Raw genomic sequence first — 17,283 nt, 5'->3', positions numbered from 1 at the left:
AAATCTGTTCTGTGGAAAGTTTCTGAATAATCAACAGCTTACCTGTTGTGGATTAGCCCTTTATATCAGTTTGGAGAAAAAGAGGTTAACTCTGACAATACTGATGAGCCAACAGGTAGACCAAACAGAACCAGGACTAATGAATTGCAGCTATTAAAAAAAAAAATCCCCAATCTCAAAAACGTCATGTGGACACTGTGATGGACTCATTGGTGTCAGTTATGCATTTAAAGTTTTCTGAGAAAATGTTATGAAATTCCTTGATGACCTCTTTTATCTCCACTAATCATTCATCTGCTAAGAAAAGCAAGCTCTCCTTGAGGTCAGCTTCAAAATGTGCAGCCCCTGCTGGAATGAATACAGTGCACTGATTTCAGTGTGGGATTTTAAAAAGTGTATGTATGATAGCATAAGCATGAAAAAAAGAAACATTACATGTGATTTAAAGCCTAATCAATCAAAAGATAAATATATATGAAAAAAAACCTTAGCAGTGAATATCTATTGGACAGAGTTCAGTTAACGAGCAGATAACTCCACCTGCAGGTCATCACAAAAACTGAAAACCTATCCCCCTGCACCACTGTAGTAGAGCATCGTGCTCCATTTCCAAGTAAAAGTCATGTTCTGCAGAGACAATCCACAAGTCTTACACACCATCATGTCACAGGCGCAAAAGGGTTTAATTACTTTTAAATATACACTTCCTCCTTACCCATTGGGCCATCTATATAATGATGGATCCCTTTATTTCCAGCTGATAACCTGACCCTAATTGTCATGCTGTGGGTCCATGCTCTGTAATTTTCTTCAAAGACAGTGTTCTGAACACCTGCATGTGCTTAGTCTCTCTGTCAGGGGGCCGGCAGGGGCGAGTGTCGCCTCTCTTTGTTCTAATTGCTCAGATCAGATAGGAGGCTGCATGCAGAGACCGTAATAACAAACTCTGGGATGCACTGAGTGAATTTCCAGGCAAACTGTTTGCTGTGAGGCAGCAGCTACAGCCTCTGTAATGGAGGAGATTTTCTATGTTAACTTTCCTATTTTTTTTTTCTACTACAGTTGTAACAAAAGCCACAGTTTCGGTTTGTGATATTTCCATGGTTGATTAGGATCTACATTCAAACACGTGCTTTTAGAATATTTTTGTGTCCGTTTCAATTTGTGTTTGCTTATTCATTCGTATTTTCTGTTTTCTCAAAACCAACAGAGTGGAAAATAAGTTGAGATAATGTTCTTGTTTCTGCATGTTTCAAGCAAGAAAATAATGCAATAATGTATTCAAATTATGACCATCACTAATGTTTCTAGTGCAGGTCAGCTTGATGCTTTGCTGTATATAGCAACAACATAAAAAAAAAGTCAAAGTCTAACATCAGTAAGACATGTTTTATCTTTACTGCTTGTTGCTTTTAATGCCATATTAAAAGTCAAGGTTGTCAGGGTTTGGGCACTCCTCCTGAAAATGCCTGATGATGTGAAGTGCTCAGGGAGTCTTAGAAACCCTGTTTCTAAAAGACACAAAGATGCTACTTTTTGGTAAAACTTTTACAATTTTTACAGTGTCAAAATCAGCCAGTCAAATAAAAATAAACAGTCTGCACAATTAATAGTACTTATTGTAAAGTAATAACCTTTTTACACCTTTTACAGCCAGCAAAGCATTTTTTTTTTGTTTTGAATCTTTTGGTCTTTTAAAATCTGGGACAGTGTAATGGCTACATGGCAGTGCTGTGGTCAGCACTGTTTGTATTCCGGCTGGGACCTTTTTAATGTGAAGTTTGCATGATCTCCCCGAGCATACACTGGTTTTCTCTCACAGAGCAAAAACATCCATGTTAGGTTAATTGGTGACTGTAAATTCCCCTTTGGTAATTGAAAGAACAAATGGTTTCTTTTGTCTCATTTGTCTCTATTTATCCTGTGATGGACTGGTGACCTATCCAGAGTGTACCTTGTGTCTTGCTTAATGACCACTGGAGACAGGCAGCAACTCCATGTAACCTTAAACAGGAACAAGTGGGTGTAGAAGATGGATGTTTGAATCTACAACGTAAGTGACTGGAAATCAGATATTATGAAGGATCTATGTCCTGTTGTAAAAGGCACGCTCTTTTTAATCTTAAACCATAGCTTTGCATATTGCAGCTACAGCATGCTACCCTTGGTTGATTGCCTGTTTTAAGGAGCTCATGGCTGCAGACGGATCAGACAGAGTTGAGAAAGTGACAATAGTTTTAAAAGTGTCTGGCACATCAACTTTGATTAGCAATCAGGCTTTGTCTTCAGAGCTTTCTATTTACAACCATAAGTTGTTTTTTTTACCAGAAGGTTTTCCAAAAGAAAAAAAAAAGACCAAATGTGTGAAAAGCAAGTAGAGATAGCCTACACTGAAACAAACCCTTCCGGGGATCGGACTGAAAGTTTATCTGTCAGTTTGACTTCACTGGGCCTGGACCTAGTTTGGTATGTTTTTGTTGACTTTCTGAGCACACATTGAAAGTAGCAAACTTTTAAAATGAATAAATAAAATAAATAAAGTCTCACGTGAATCTGACCAGGAGAGAATTAATCATCTTTAATTTAATGACTTTGGAAGAAAAGTACATCATCTACTCACTTAACTGTGTTCACAGAGAGACCTAAGCCAAACTACTGAAACTCGAACCGTCCCTTTAGAAAACTGGTGAACTGAGGGTCTGTTGACAACATTAACACTGAGAGTCATGCACAGTTTTTATTTAGCCATTATATAGTTTGTCTGTGTTGCCTGGAACCTGCTGTATTTGAGCAATAATGAATAACTAAAACAAAGATAACATAATTATCTCATCATGAATTGCTGATTTTTTTTTTATCAGTGCTTTGTTTTATTTATTAAATTTGATACTCAGCTGTCCAATTAACACAAGAACTAATTTACTAATTTACTGTTGTTGGATTTCATGTTGTATGACAGTCACAGTGGTAAGAGGTTTTAGGCATTAGTCAGTATTATTTTAACAGTCTTAACCTGGATAAAATAGACACAATGAGGGATTATCCCCTTGGCCTCACAGTTGAAATAATCCCAACAGTGTGAAACATGCTTCAACATACACCGTAGCGCTCAAATTTCACACATTACTTTTCAAAAATACTTTTACATTATATAGGCTGTTGTGTTTAAATCTGTAACCACATAATTACTGAAGAAAAAAAACTAAATGCATGACAGATTCTCTTGGATCTTGGTTAAGGAAAATCAAAGCATCACTGAACAAATGTGCAAAACTCAAACAGAGCAGAAACAACAAGCCACATCTAGTTCTTAAAATTAACAAATAACTACAGTCTCTTTACTAACAAAAATGCACATGTCCTAATGTTAATGTAAAAGAGGGTCTCTTTAAATACTTTAAAGTTCAACACTCAATGCAGTGAAAGAGTAATTCACAAAATAATTGAGCAAACAATCAGCTATAATAAAAAATATTTAAAATTTAACTTAAACAACATGCATTTTAATGATCATTACGAATAAAAGTAATATTAATTTAAAATATCCAAATAAAGACACCCGAGGACTACAATAGTTAGAACACCACGATGAAAAAGTGTATAAATTACACAAATATTAAATATTTATGAACAGAAATAAACACACTTATTAGATATGGTTTTCAAATGAACCAAAAATGATATAATACAATCCTAAAAAGATAAATCGAGACTGTAGCCTACTGAATTTTCTAATTTTACAATATTAACAGATTCAAACATCATGCTATAACAATGAGATAAATTATTATTTACACTTTAAATATTTAAATAATAATAATATTAAAAAACAAACAAACAACCCAAAAGAAGCTTAAACATTTCAAAATAAAGCTGTGATAAACTTTATAGTTACAGAAAGTAGCTAGTTAATTATGGCTAATTAGCCTAAATGTTTATTGTTGCCTTTTATCTAATTATCTAAATGAAATCATTGCCACACTTGAAGCTCTGTATTCATAACTAGGGTTTCAGTAATGTAAATTCTTTTATAAATATAGTTATCTCTGCTCTTTTTATGAATGACACATTTTGAATGATAGCAAATCCTCATTAGCCCCTAGCTAATAGCGTAGCTAACTTCCCAGATAGTGGGAAGTGATGTCTTCAGGTTTTCTTAACTCATAATGTAATTGAAAAGGACAAAATATGTCCTTCTAGTGGCTATCTTGAATCATTTAAGCATTTTATTTTTTTCAATTTACCTTGTGCTCAGATATCAGTAACATTTATCTCACTAATTAAGCATCGTAACTTCCCTCATCTTTCCATTCCTATCATTTTATTTCATCTTATCGTGTTTAAATCTGAGTGAATGTTTAAGATCTTTATTTCTATCTTTATTGGTATTTGATGCAGTCATTTTAAAATGTGCTTCATAAATTTTTCATGTGAAAATCTCACATCGACATTCAACAAATTTATACTTATCACATCTCATTAATAAAAATCATCGGCCCTTGAGAAGTGACACTGTTTTCTCTTTCATAAGCAACACTTTTGCCGAGATACGTCTCTGGTAAGCTGAAGCTTACTTGTGACTGGTTAATGCTGGCTTGTCTCTCGACCTGCTTATTAAAGTCCCCCTTCGACTGAGTGAAGCTGTCTTGACTGTAGAGACCAAAACTGTCATCTGGCAGGTCGAAGCTGCTTTCGCTGTAGAGTCGCTCTCGCATTTCACTCGAACGTTTCCCAGAAGCACTCCTGGTTGGGTACCTCTTACCCGTCTTGTACCAGCCAGTCTCCTTGAAGACAAACCAGATATTCCCAGACCAGAGGACAACGTTTACAAACCCAAAAACCTGCAGGAATAAAAGAGGGGACACATGTAAATGGATGATTTTTTAGACCATGTGTCATTCGTTGACTGAATACCTACAGCAGATGTATTCAGACGGGACCAGAGAGGCTCCTGCGTGGCTGCACATCTGTTTTCCTGAGTTTTACAGGCAGATATAAGAAGAAGCACCTCGGTTGGGTTTGTGGCTCTTTTAATATCGGTGAGACTTTTTGCCCAGCAGCAACTGCTGACCAGCCACATGAGGGAAAAGATGACGGTGACGGCAAAATCCTGCTCAGGGCGGAAAAAAAGTGGAGAGAAACAAAGTCACACAGAATATTAAAATGTTTTTCTTGTCACAAAGCATTACACCATCACACTGCTTAAATGACAGGATATTGGGTGATTTTTAAAAATGAAACCTCACGGACCACAAGCGGGCCTCTGTTGTTCTTTAGGTACTTGTCCTGGTAGAAGACGTAGACTACAGTTGCCAGGAGGGAGTAAAGAAAGGCAAAGACGCCCACAGTCACAAAAAACTGAGCAGCTGAGGAGAAGTCCCCAACAAGGAAAAGGACCTCCTCTCTCTGCACCTCACACAAGGGAGCGTTGAAGTGCACTTGTTGCAACCTATGAGACAGAAAGAGGAAGTTTATAGTGACGAGAGGAAACTCTGGAGGAAACTTCACTTTACCTGACCACATTTGTAGTAGTATTTTAAATGATCATTCATTAGTGCTAAAATAAAAAAAGTGAGATTTAATATCTATCCATCAATTTTCTTTAACCACTTTTTTCTTTCTGCATTCGCGAGGAGCTGGTGCCTATCTGCAGCAGTTATCGTGCGAGAGGCAAGGTCCACCACAGTCCATCACAGAAGATTTAAGATGTTTATCGATTTATTTTTTCCTCTCTGGAAAACTTTGTGGCGCTCTCATAGGAATACATGTTGCACAATTTTTAGTGTAACTTCCAAAAGGAGGGATCAAATGAGGACAATCTTTTCTGGGAGTCTTTTTAAGAACAACGCTGAAACGCAGAATGAGGACAAAATCTAAACTATTTTTATTTTATTGTAAGCTAACCTCGGAGTATTTAGAGGTATTATTGTATGTGACTATGCCAAGATTTAAAAAGAGTACAACAATCACATTTTAGATGAACAGAAATGGCAAAAACCCTCCATCACATTGTGAAACATACAGGTCAGGTCTAGTTCCGCTCTTCCTGTTAAAAGGGAGTCATTTCTTTCTACTATCGCCTCCAAGCTCCTCAGGATGGGGAATTTTGACACAATCTGCTGGCTTCCACTAGATAACTTTTACTGTATGTGAATGAATTGTATTATAATAGTAATGAATTGACTGTGATTGAATTTGAATCTTGATCTGAATTGGATTCATGCCTTTTTTTTGGTACAATGCTCTGAGGTGACTTTTGTTGTGAATTGGCATTATATAAACAAACTGAATTAAATTGAACTTTTTTCTAACCATAACTGAGCTCTTACATTAGACTGGGTTTGCTGCTGTGTAAAACCGAAGGATTTCTGAGTTACCTCTCCAAATTACAGATGAATTTAAGTCTTTGAAATTGTACCTGTTTTTGAAATATTATGTGAAATGTTAATGTTATGTGTTAAAGGAGTCTCCAGAATTAAAAAAAAATAAAAAAAAGTTTAAATCCAGGCGTTATAAGTTAAATGAAATAGTTCACAGTTTCTCCAAGTTTTAGATGAAAATATTATTGAGAGAATATGTTTTTTGCCATCGTCAGTTTGTCGTGATATAAAAAATGTGGTCAAATTAAATGAATCACCTACAAAGTTTAGTGTTTCATAAAAAATAATGTGACTTTCTTGAGAGGTGCTGGAAATCCTTGTTTAAAGTAGTTGATTGCATAGCTCAAATGAGTTAAATAAATTAAAGCCTTGATTAAAATTTCCAGTTGAGCTAAATGTAAACATTTAATTGCTGGTTTCAGTAAGTGAAACAGAAAGCTTACATCAATCGTTTTAGTAAAACGATTGTTAGGCAACAAACCAAAATTACATATGACCACAGTTTGTTTTTTATTCTTTTTTTTACTGGTTTATTTTATCCAGTTTCATGTTAAAAAAAGTACATCAGTTATTCCAGGTTTGCATATCTTCAGCATTGGGGTTGGGTGTTGACGCCAGTCTGGTCAGCTGGGTGTAAATATCACTCATCCTGATAAATTAATTTGTTCTGTTTACATGTGAAATAGAATTAATCCAGAATTAAAAGCTGCTGCTGTAGTTTTGGACGAGAAACAACTGACCTGTGTCTGAAAGTGCCACGAGAATCTGCCAGGAGATTTAACTTTAGTTACTTTTGACAACATTACTTAAAACTTACACAGACAAATATATTTCTTCCTAAAGTTTTTTGTTATTATTATCATAATGCATAATAATTTGGATGACTTCCGAAATAAGGAGAGTGGCAAATATAAAACTAAACTACTTTTGTCTCTGTTAGCATGATTTCAAACATGGAAGTATAAATACACCTGCAATGTGACTGGTACTGTGTTAATATAATATTTAATCATTCCTTAGGCTGTTAAAGCTGAACTCTAGTCTCCAAACCTATAAATGTTTAAAATAAATTGCACCCACACAGTAAAATGCTCAGGCAATTTGAATTATTTAAACACGATCAATACTTTCCACATTGTTGACATGAAATAAACATGAACTGAATTTCGCGTCTTTTATTTGCAAACCAGAGCTGCTCTCCTGCCAACATGCTGTAAGAAAGGTGTAAGAACCTCCAGTGACTACAGCTGAGTTATGTCACTTCAAGACTTGTGGACATTAAATTGGGTCGGCTTCCCGCTCAGCTGTCCAACAACCTGGTTTTTAAATTATACGGGCTTCAAAAGAGAGCAGCTTCTCCATTTTGAGCCTGACAACAAAACAGAGTGGAGCTCTGAATTTTATTTTATTTATTTATTTATTTATTTATTTGCTTTTCAGTCTCTGCCTTATTTTCAGTCTCTGATCAAAGGTAAAACATGAAATATATGTATATATTTTACTGATCCTGCTGTGGTAGATCTTTTATTTTTTTTGAAAAAGGATTATTGTTTGGATGCGATGCAGAAGGGAAAAGAAATACAAATTTACCTGAAAGGATAGCTAAAATCAATGTCGATGTTGACATTCTGCCTCCTGGCTGCGCAGTCCACTTTAACCTGGAGATGGCCATAGTATCCTCCACAGGTTACAAACGCACAAATGGCAAAAATCTGTGACCCAAATGAGGCGTGAAAGGATAAACATTAGTGGTATATTATAATATTCTCCAAATCAATGTGTAAGAGCAGCTTGCTGCTTTTTAAATGCACATTAATTAATTAATGACTGATCACAACGGTTCAAAATTGGTTTGAAAAACAAAAGCTGAATAATTTAAAGGATGGAAGATCATTAACAGAGCTGCTCGCTGTGCACTGGAGGGAGGCCACAGCAGTGGAGTCAGACACACAACTGTGGACTCTGCCAGGCTTTTGTCCCCAACGTTTACTTCATTTGCATCAAAACCACGAGAGCTTTTCTGTAAGTCGTTAACTTTTAAGCACTGAATCAAGCTTGAAAGCAGACAGGAACTTCACTCCTCACATCATCTGAAGATCAAAAACCTCATCAGCTCCTGGTTGTTCAGACCGTATTATTTGAGCTTTAAGCAGAATTCATTATTAAAAAGGCAAACATTAGTGAAAAAAAGGAAACTTACCGGAGCAAATATAACCATACACATTTAAAGATCAAAGAGCCCAACTCCACACAGCGCCGGCAGCTGTACTCATCAGGAGGAGATGTGACTGATGCAGACAGGAGGAACCAGAGCAGCTCTTCCAGCAGAGGGGGCTGGGGTGGGTGGGGGAGCTGACAGGAGGTGTCATCCCCGAGGAGGGGTCTGAGATTTTCTATTAATCCACATTCGGCCACATAACCTGCCCGTACAGAAACCAGATCCCTGTGTGTGGCTTCAAAGTTTGCGCCTTGCTGGGAAAATTTACTGTTCTCTTTCGGCTCTGATCCAAAAACAACCTGTTCTGGAAGTGGGGCCACAAACACGCAACAAATGCAAGATCTGGGACATCATATTAATTATTTGTCTGATGTTTGAACTAAATCTGGAGGCTGGGCTGTGCACAGATACAAAGATTTAGTGCAATTATAAATAATTTTGTGCATGTGATGATGGGCGATGTAAGGAAGGTTACTTTGTCATATTTTAAACTTGTTCCCTGTAAATTCTAATAAAATTAAAACTACTGAGCGGTTTTACAATTTTCAATTCAATATTATACAATATTAACATACAATATTACTGAAACCCAACTGAAACATACTTTGTTTTAACAAAAATGTCTCAAAATCAGCATACCAGTTTGTTTGAAAAAAGACAATATCAGACAAAAGATCTGATCTTTAACATTTAACGATAACTTTTCTCTTCCTCAGTAAAGTCTCTGATGAAATAACATACCACTTTAAAGGAAAAATGACTCACTGACAAAGAATCCATTTGCATTATGTAAAAGAAAAGTCTCTTGCTGACCTCTCTTGGTGAAAATTCTGAATTACAGATTCATGTAATTAAATTATTTAATAATTGTTCTGAACTTGAATCTGTTGATATTGCAGTTATTGCCTCAGGATAAAGTGTATGTGTGTCAGCAAACTGTTCTTTAATGTTCACTGATCTAATTTATGCTTTTTTTGATTAATGTTTTTCAGTACAACAGAACAGAGTCAGGAGATGGAGGATGGGGCTTTGCAAGCATCATTTTCTTGAGACTTTAGGTTTCATTTCTATTTTTACAGCAAAATTCATTTTTGTTTTAGTTTTAAACAGATTTTTAAAAGAGTTTTAAATAGATAATATACACATTTATCACCATCAACACAAATATCTAGCACTTCCTTTTCAAACTGAAGATATTTAACTAAAATTAAAAAATGCTCAGTCTTCGGCTAGTTTAAAAAAATGGCTATATTTCAGTAAACTTTGAAGGTATTGTAGTAAAATGTATTGTGGTAGTACCTGAGAGTCATCCTCAACCTTGTGCAAAGTCTTCCCCTAAAATGTTGATGGCACCCTTGTTTGCTACCAAAATATCTCATTTATTAATTAAACTTTTAGAAAGTACTCAGTGGATGTATATCTACCACTGATTAACCGTTGGAGTCATTCCAATTCAAGATGGCTGCCAGCACAGCAATGGCTTCAACTTATCCAGTTTTACAGATATTGAGCAAAAGCTTGATGTGGTAGTAGCTCAGAGGCATTCACAACTCACTCTGATTGCATCTTTGCATACAACTTTTTGATTTTTAACTAATGTGATGCCAGTCAACTGAGACTAAATGTCTTGTTTTATTTATTTTCTGTGGAAACCTCTCAGATTAAAGGATGTTTTTATTCATCAGGTTATAAAAAAAGTTTCTAAACAGCAGGAAGAACTCATCTGGTCAAACGCTGGTAAAGCTACAGGTGTGTATTCTCCTGAGGTCATAAATTCAACAAAGTAGCAACTATTTCAGCTCTAAATTGCAGGTAATTTTAAGGTAATTTCTTCTCAGTGTGGTGGCGATAGCATCATGATTTGGTCCTGGTTTCCAGCTTGTCTTGATAAACTCATGTAACATCATGTAAGTTATTCCTCAGGTAATAAAGGAATATGTGGTAGAGAGAGGTAATGGATGCTAAATAATTTAAAACCAACATGTTTGTTGCAAAAATATACAAAAAATGACAAAAAAATAAATAAAAAAATATGACCTTGACGTATTTACATTAGCCTTATTAACTACATGTGGCTTAAATTCAAGCTGATAGGGTTAATTTTACAAAAACTGCAAACTAAATCAATTTTATCATAGAACATTTGATAAATTATTGGTTTATATATGCAAAAATTAGTGAGCCTATTACATCTTAAGTGCAGAAACACAGTTTGGTTTAAAACCAACAGAAGTCTGATTAAAGCTCAAATTTTGATTCTTTAATTCCTTCATATGTAATTTTGGGGTTAATAATGAAGGGAAAGATCACACTTTGCTGGCAGCCGGCTGTGGAAAAAAAAAAAAAATCAAGAAGTCGTGAGTGGACTGCTGGCTCGCTCCGGTACGAAGCAGAAGGATCTGAGAGGCATGAACACGTCAAATTTAATGGGTTCAAACTCACTTGTGAAAAATGACAGACACCCGGTGCGGGAAAGTAAAGGCAGATGACATGAGGAGTCTTTTAATATCCATTTTATTGAAGCTGCAGGCTGACAGAGACATTAAACTAATGTGGCAGCCCTGATGAGGAGAGACATAAAAATCCCCCCTCTGGAGTTTTCCAAAAATAAAATTAGTTTGTTCCTCTTCTTTTAATTCTCAATTGTAAAACAATTAACATGTAAAACTTATCAAGTGAAAGACACATTACAACTTCCAGCTGTTTTCCTCAGATTAAATCTGAGGATTTTTAGGCAGAATAACATTTGTCTCTGTGATACAGCTGTTACAGAAATGCATCAAAAAGTTTACAGTTGAATTAATGATGATTAATCTTACTCTTGTTTAAGCTGCTTCTCTTACTTTCTTTCATAATATTCTTTTTATTTTAAATAAAGCATCCAGATTAATCTGTAAGTACACTCAGTTTTAATCCTAAAGTTTTATTTATCAGGAGATTATTTAAAGATGATAGTTTCTCAATTAATGTGTTCTACTATGGTCCAAAGAAAAGCACTTAAATGTTCAAACACTGTTTCTGCATTTTTGCTTAGTTTCCGAGCATATTTCAAGCTTTATCTAGGACTTATTTAGGATACTTTAATGTCATCTTACATTCTATCTTTACTTGCCACAGCAAAACCTCTCTGGATTGTCTGCAGTTTGAGCAAAACGCAGCAGCTAAACTTTTGACGAGTGCTCTCATGTTACACCTTTGCTGATCTCTCTGCCTCCTGCTGGATACAGAACTCGATTCGAGGTTCTGATCTGGACTGTTAAGACTTTGTGACGCCCCTTTATACATTTCTGAACTTTTAGAGCCACGTGCCACCACCACAACTCTGAGGTTGACTGATTAAGGACTGGTATCTGGCCATAAATTAGGTTTAAAAATGCAAAGTGACAGAGCTTTTTGCATCCCGTGGACTCTGTGGATTTATTTAAGAAATGGCTCTTTTCTTTTTAGGCTGGCATTTGGGTAACACTATTTAATCTGCTTTTATTTGATTGTATTTTACCCTATCTTATGATTTCTTTTTTTTTTTTTTACCTTGATTTATTTAATCTTTATGTCTTTTATGTTTTTGATGCAAGTCACCTTGTTATTTTTTTAATCTTGAAATGTGCCATATGAATAAAATTTACTTACTCATCTTTGAGGCTGTATCCTTTTTGAGGATGAAGTTTCAGTTTGTCCGTTGCAGTGGTTCTTTAAAGATGGTTTGGGACTTTTTTCCCACCAGCAGAAGGCAGTATTTAGCTGCACTGAGTGAGAAAAAAAAAGGATCAAGCTGCAGTGATGTCCTCTTCTGTCTTTCTCACGGTATCAGATCTTTCTTTTCCTCTCACTGCAGATTACAGTTGATGAATGCTTCCTCCTGCGTGCACAATGAGGCGATCGTCCTGCAGCTCCTCAGCTGTTGAGTTCATGCTTGGAAGAAAAAACTGCATTCTGCAAATGCTGGGAAGATCTTTGCTGGCCTAACACAACCGATGGTGATTTTTCGTCATGTGAGAGGGTTGAGGCTCCAGCATCTCGCTGCATTCATTATTAATGAATCTTTTTCTGGCATCATCTCTCCACTCTATGCCAAAAACTCTTGACGGGGGGGGGATGAGCATAAATCTGGTGCTTCCCATTAGGTTTACCTATCAGCGACACCAAACACTGCTTAACAGATTCAGGTTCAAAGAATTCATCTTAAAGGTGCAAATTGAAACCAAAGCTGAGTGGGTTTAACCCTGAATAAATGCCCTGCTCTATGTGAGGAAAACCTGATAAAGGAACTGACTCAGAGTGTTTTTATGGACCTGCAGGGATTCTACCTCAAACTCCCTGCAAGATTAAGGTTAAGAAAGCAACATGAAGCCGTTAAAACAGCATTTTTTATTTAATGTTTTACCACGGATTGCAGGGAGTGGGTGTGTAAGACGGTGTTATGTAAGAGGATTTGTAGATTGTCTTCGAAACAAGGTTTCCCCCTGAAAGCCAACCTGTACCACGCAGCTAAATAAACAATAGTTTTACATTAAACATCCTAAATTGTCTGTTCTCCTAGATATAAACACATTCCTGATGAAATAGTTAATCCCAACCCCCCCTTCTTTTGCTGGGTGGGAAGTCTTCTCTAAGACAGCCATAATAACTGCAATGCTGACACTGACCCTATTCCATCAATCTTACATTAAAAACGCGCCCAGCATTTAAATATTTCAAAGAGCTCCTGGTTAACTTCAGAGAAGCTTTGAGCCTTTGTGTGTGTGTGTGTTTTGATCTGACAAACATCTTGGAAAAAAAAAGCCAGAAAAAAATGATTGCTGATGGCTAAAGACAAAGCAGTTGTCTGTAAGAAGAAATGCGGGCCTGACTGCCCTGAATTCAAGATAAATCTGTCGCTGCAAAAAATAGTCACACCTTTCTCTGTGTCACCCTCTCACTTAGACTGTGCCAGAGTGAGAAAATATCCTGCATGAAACAAACCTGCTCCATAAATAGAAAGAATAGCCAGAGGGGCTTAAAAAATGAGCAGAAGTGATGGAGGGAAGTCATGAATATCTCATCCTGCAGACAGTCTGATGTTTGAGCTGAGCTGCTCTGTCTGGCACGTCACTTTTGGTCCACCATGTCGCCTGTGTCAACCCAGAAGACAAACACACGACAGAACAGGTTTAAACATCTTTCTGGAGTCCTTTTAGTGATTCTGTTTGGGTGCTGATGGCTTTTCCTGTGCGGTTTTATTTGTAATTCGAGGTATTCTAACATGCAGAAAGTCAGGATTACTGTAAAAACAGAGGCAGCTAAAAAAAGAGACCTGGAGAGAAAATGTGATGATAAAGTTAGGATGAGTGTGAGTAAAAATGGCTGCTCTGTGTGGGGTTGAGAGAAGTGCAAATGATTTTTCTTATACTGTTGAAATCTGTTCATTTTCCCCTCCAACTGAACTGAGTGATTATTTTTACTTTTTGGGGGGCATGGGGGGCATTTCTTGCAGTCTAACTTCTTCTGCATACATTGTGCTATGTTAGCTGTTCATATATGAAATCTTTCAGCTCGTTCAGGAGATGGGTGCTATGACTTTTGATTTTTGAAAATGTTACACATTTATTTACAAACATTTACCCTATAGAGATACAGCGAGAGCTCTTCATTTCTTTCATAAACATTGTTCTGTTTAAAATTTTGTTCAAAATCTGATGTAAAAACCCATAAAACTGGCAGGGATGTCAATATTTATAAAATAGCTCCTGGTCTGGCTGTTAGTTCATCAAGAATAAACTGTTTCTCCAAAGTGAGGCTGTTCAATAAGATATCTACAACAGGTAAGATGTTAATTGTCCATGAGCTTTCCACAAAACCCTAATTGAAAAGATCTGAACTGCCACTTTCAGAGGGTTATATATCTGTCTATGTACATTTAAAAAAATAAAGCAGAGGGAGCTAATCTGTCCAACAGAAGACACTGCTCCTGAAACAGCTCATAGGCACTCCAAGATTTTCTTTGCCGACTTGTCGACATCCTCATGCAGCACATTTGCATGACACTTACCCAAAAACTAGTTAGTTCTGCCTCAGACAAAGAGCTATCACACTCCATCACTTCTAGTCAATCAAAACAGGCCGGATCTTGGATGAGCTCTGTGAAAAATTCATGTAACTTCACAAAGAATTTAGAGAAGTGTCAAAAATAGCAACTAGTGGTGAATTTAGGAGAAACCCTTAATTGCGTTTCAGAAACACGGAGTCTGCTTTGTGAGGGCAGCATCCAGCTGTCTGCTCTGCCTCTCCATTTTTGCAGCCAGGTAAATGAGAAGTAGCAGGCAGGCCCACTCACACAGCTAAGGCCTGGGATGTTGCTGCTCTGAGGTATCAGTCTGTGTCAATCTCATCGTCTGTGCAGAGTGAAGGATTGTGGGTATTTAACCAACACAGATGGACTTGTGCAGTCAGCTAAAAAGCTATACTGAGCCATCTGGCACAGCAAAGTTAGCACAAGCTGAGAGCTGCTGAAAACACCTCATCTCAAGACGAAGAGGGCGAAGAGTTAATGTGATGGTGGGAAGATGTCACAGGATTGATGGATTTATTATTTTTGTCCAAAAGTGCTTTCAAGCAGCTGAGTGATTTTATGTCAGCAATGTAATAAATTGCAAAGTAATTGTTACAGTGAATATCAAATGTTAATCTTTACCACCTAACACCAAATGCAATAAAGTGAGTTTTTTTATGTCTATGTTTGTCTGTTAGCAAAATATCTCATGAACCACTCAACAGATTTTCAAGAAACTCTTAGACAGTAATCACTGGATGTGCCTCTACAACTCATTAACTTTTGAAGCCAACCCAAATCAAGATGGCCACCACAACTAATTGATTTTGATCAACCCAAAAATTGTTGTAACTCAGTCAGTTTTATAAATATGGAGCTAATATTTGAGGTTGTAGCAGCTGAGAGTCATTCACAACACGTACTCTGAGCTTTAAATTCTAAAAGTCTAGCTTTATTCAGCTATGATCCAACTCCATTTAAAACAGCCAGATTCACGATATAAGTGCTTATGAATTTCCCAATTCACATCAAATTGTCTGATGATAGAAATGAATAAATTGCACTGAACCCCTGTTTTGATTCAGTCCCCTCAGAACGCCCTTCTACACCTTTAACTGGAAACCTCCAGCAGACCCAGGCTCAGGTTGTGCTGTCGTCCCCTGAAGAGCATCAACATTTAATGTGTACACACTCCACTTCATGCAGAAGAGCAGGAGCAAAGAACACGAGTCAATTATTAATGTTTAAAAAGGTTTAAAGACTTGTGTTGCTGGGGTTAGCCCGAGACTTTGCCGATGGATCCAAAGAGCCCTCAGAAAAGAGGGACGCTTGTCAACAAACCACCTCACCCTGCAGGTTGCTTCTCCAAGACATACCAAGTGCAGAGAATGCACATAAACTTAAGCTTTTATCTTTATTTATCTCTAAACATTGCATTGGTTTGTTTATCTCTTTATTTTCATTACTTTGTTTTATTTTCATTATTTACTTGTGTCTGACTCAGCATATAAAGCACTTCCTTGTACAAACAGAGTTTTATAAATACTGTTAGGATTCTTTAGGGCAGGCTGTGTGCAGAAGAACATCTGGAGCAAGAGCCAGTCAGTCCAGCTGTCAAAGTCAATTTAATCTAAGAGGTGAAGTGTGCAGGGTTCATCCTCTGTGCAAACCAGGGCCATATCACAAAGGCTGTCATGAAGGGCTGGATCATGAATTCAGCAGGGGAAGGTTAATGAAAGATTACAGAAAACAACTGAAATAATATTAATAAAAATATAAAAACACTTCTTCCCTAAAACTTATAACTATTTGTTTGTGTACAATTTGCTTGTCAGTCATCAAGAAATAGTTAAGATATAGTTGTCTTCAATGAACATCATCACCCCTGAGAGCATCTGTCTGCATATAACGCAACACATTTCCTATTATTCTTTATTTATTCTTTTCCTAACCTTTTGCAACTTTACCTTAGATAGATTTTTTACTATTTTTAGCTAGCTTTTGCTACTTTTAGCTTTTAGTTAACATTTTGCTGCTTTTAGCTAGTGTTTTCCTACTTTTAGCTAACATATTGCTGCCTTAGTCTTTAGCCAGACTTTTGCTATTTTTACATTTTGGCTAATATATTCCTGGTTTGGTTTTAATTCAGCCTTTTGATACTTGTAGTGTTTTGCTACTTTTAGCTTTTAGCTAGTGTTTTGCTTCGTTTTCCTTGAACAACTTGGTTTTAGTTTTTTTAGTACTCAGCGTTCACATTTGTCTGCTTCCTATGCCTATTCTGCACTTTTTTTTTTACTTTAATGTCAGTTCTTTAATTGATTAATTAATTAATTAATTTCATTTATTGTTAATGCAAAACACCGTGACTGTTTCTACTTGAGAAAGGGACTTAATAATTTAACTGTACTCACTTATATTTAAAATGCAGTTCATATCGGGCCAAAAGGTAAATTTGTTGTACGTTTAATTTTGGATATTTGGTCAACAACTCTGTATAGCAACTGCAGCAAACAGCAGCAGATTTTATTCAGCCTGAATAACTACATATTGCCTGCATGGCCTTGGTGTGGTGCAAATCTTTGACATCATTAGGCTCTATGCAGCAACAGTTCATTTCTGTCAACTACAGACGCTTTCACTCTCTCTCTCATCCCCCC

The 17,283-nt window shown here is 36.5% G+C and overlaps 1 protein-coding gene across 1 annotated transcript; it reads right to left on the bottom strand.

Annotated features, from left to right (window-relative positions):
• Positions 1–2,564: 2,564 nt before the first annotated feature.
• LOC108231261 (synaptoporin) lies at positions 2,565–8,812 on the bottom strand. Its single transcript, XM_017408189.3, has 5 exons — positions 8,581–8,812; positions 7,971–8,092; positions 5,251–5,449; positions 4,919–5,110; positions 2,565–4,841 (listed from the first exon to the last, which is right to left on the bottom strand). The coding sequence occupies exons 1-5, from the start codon at positions 8,602–8,604 to the stop codon at positions 4,470–4,472; spliced, it is 909 nt and encodes a 302-aa protein (XP_017263678.1). The 5' UTR covers positions 8,605–8,812; the 3' UTR covers positions 2,565–4,469.
• Between the last annotated feature and the right edge of the window lie 8,471 nt (positions 8,813–17,283).

This window comes from Kryptolebias marmoratus, linkage group LG4 (genome assembly GCF_001649575.2).
Source record: "Kryptolebias marmoratus isolate JLee-2015 linkage group LG4, ASM164957v2, whole genome shotgun sequence".
Classification (NCBI taxonomy): domain Eukaryota; kingdom Metazoa; phylum Chordata; class Actinopteri; order Cyprinodontiformes; family Rivulidae; genus Kryptolebias; species Kryptolebias marmoratus.
The sequence above is the reverse complement of the archived record's forward strand: the minus strand, read 5'-3'. Positions and strand labels throughout refer to the sequence as shown.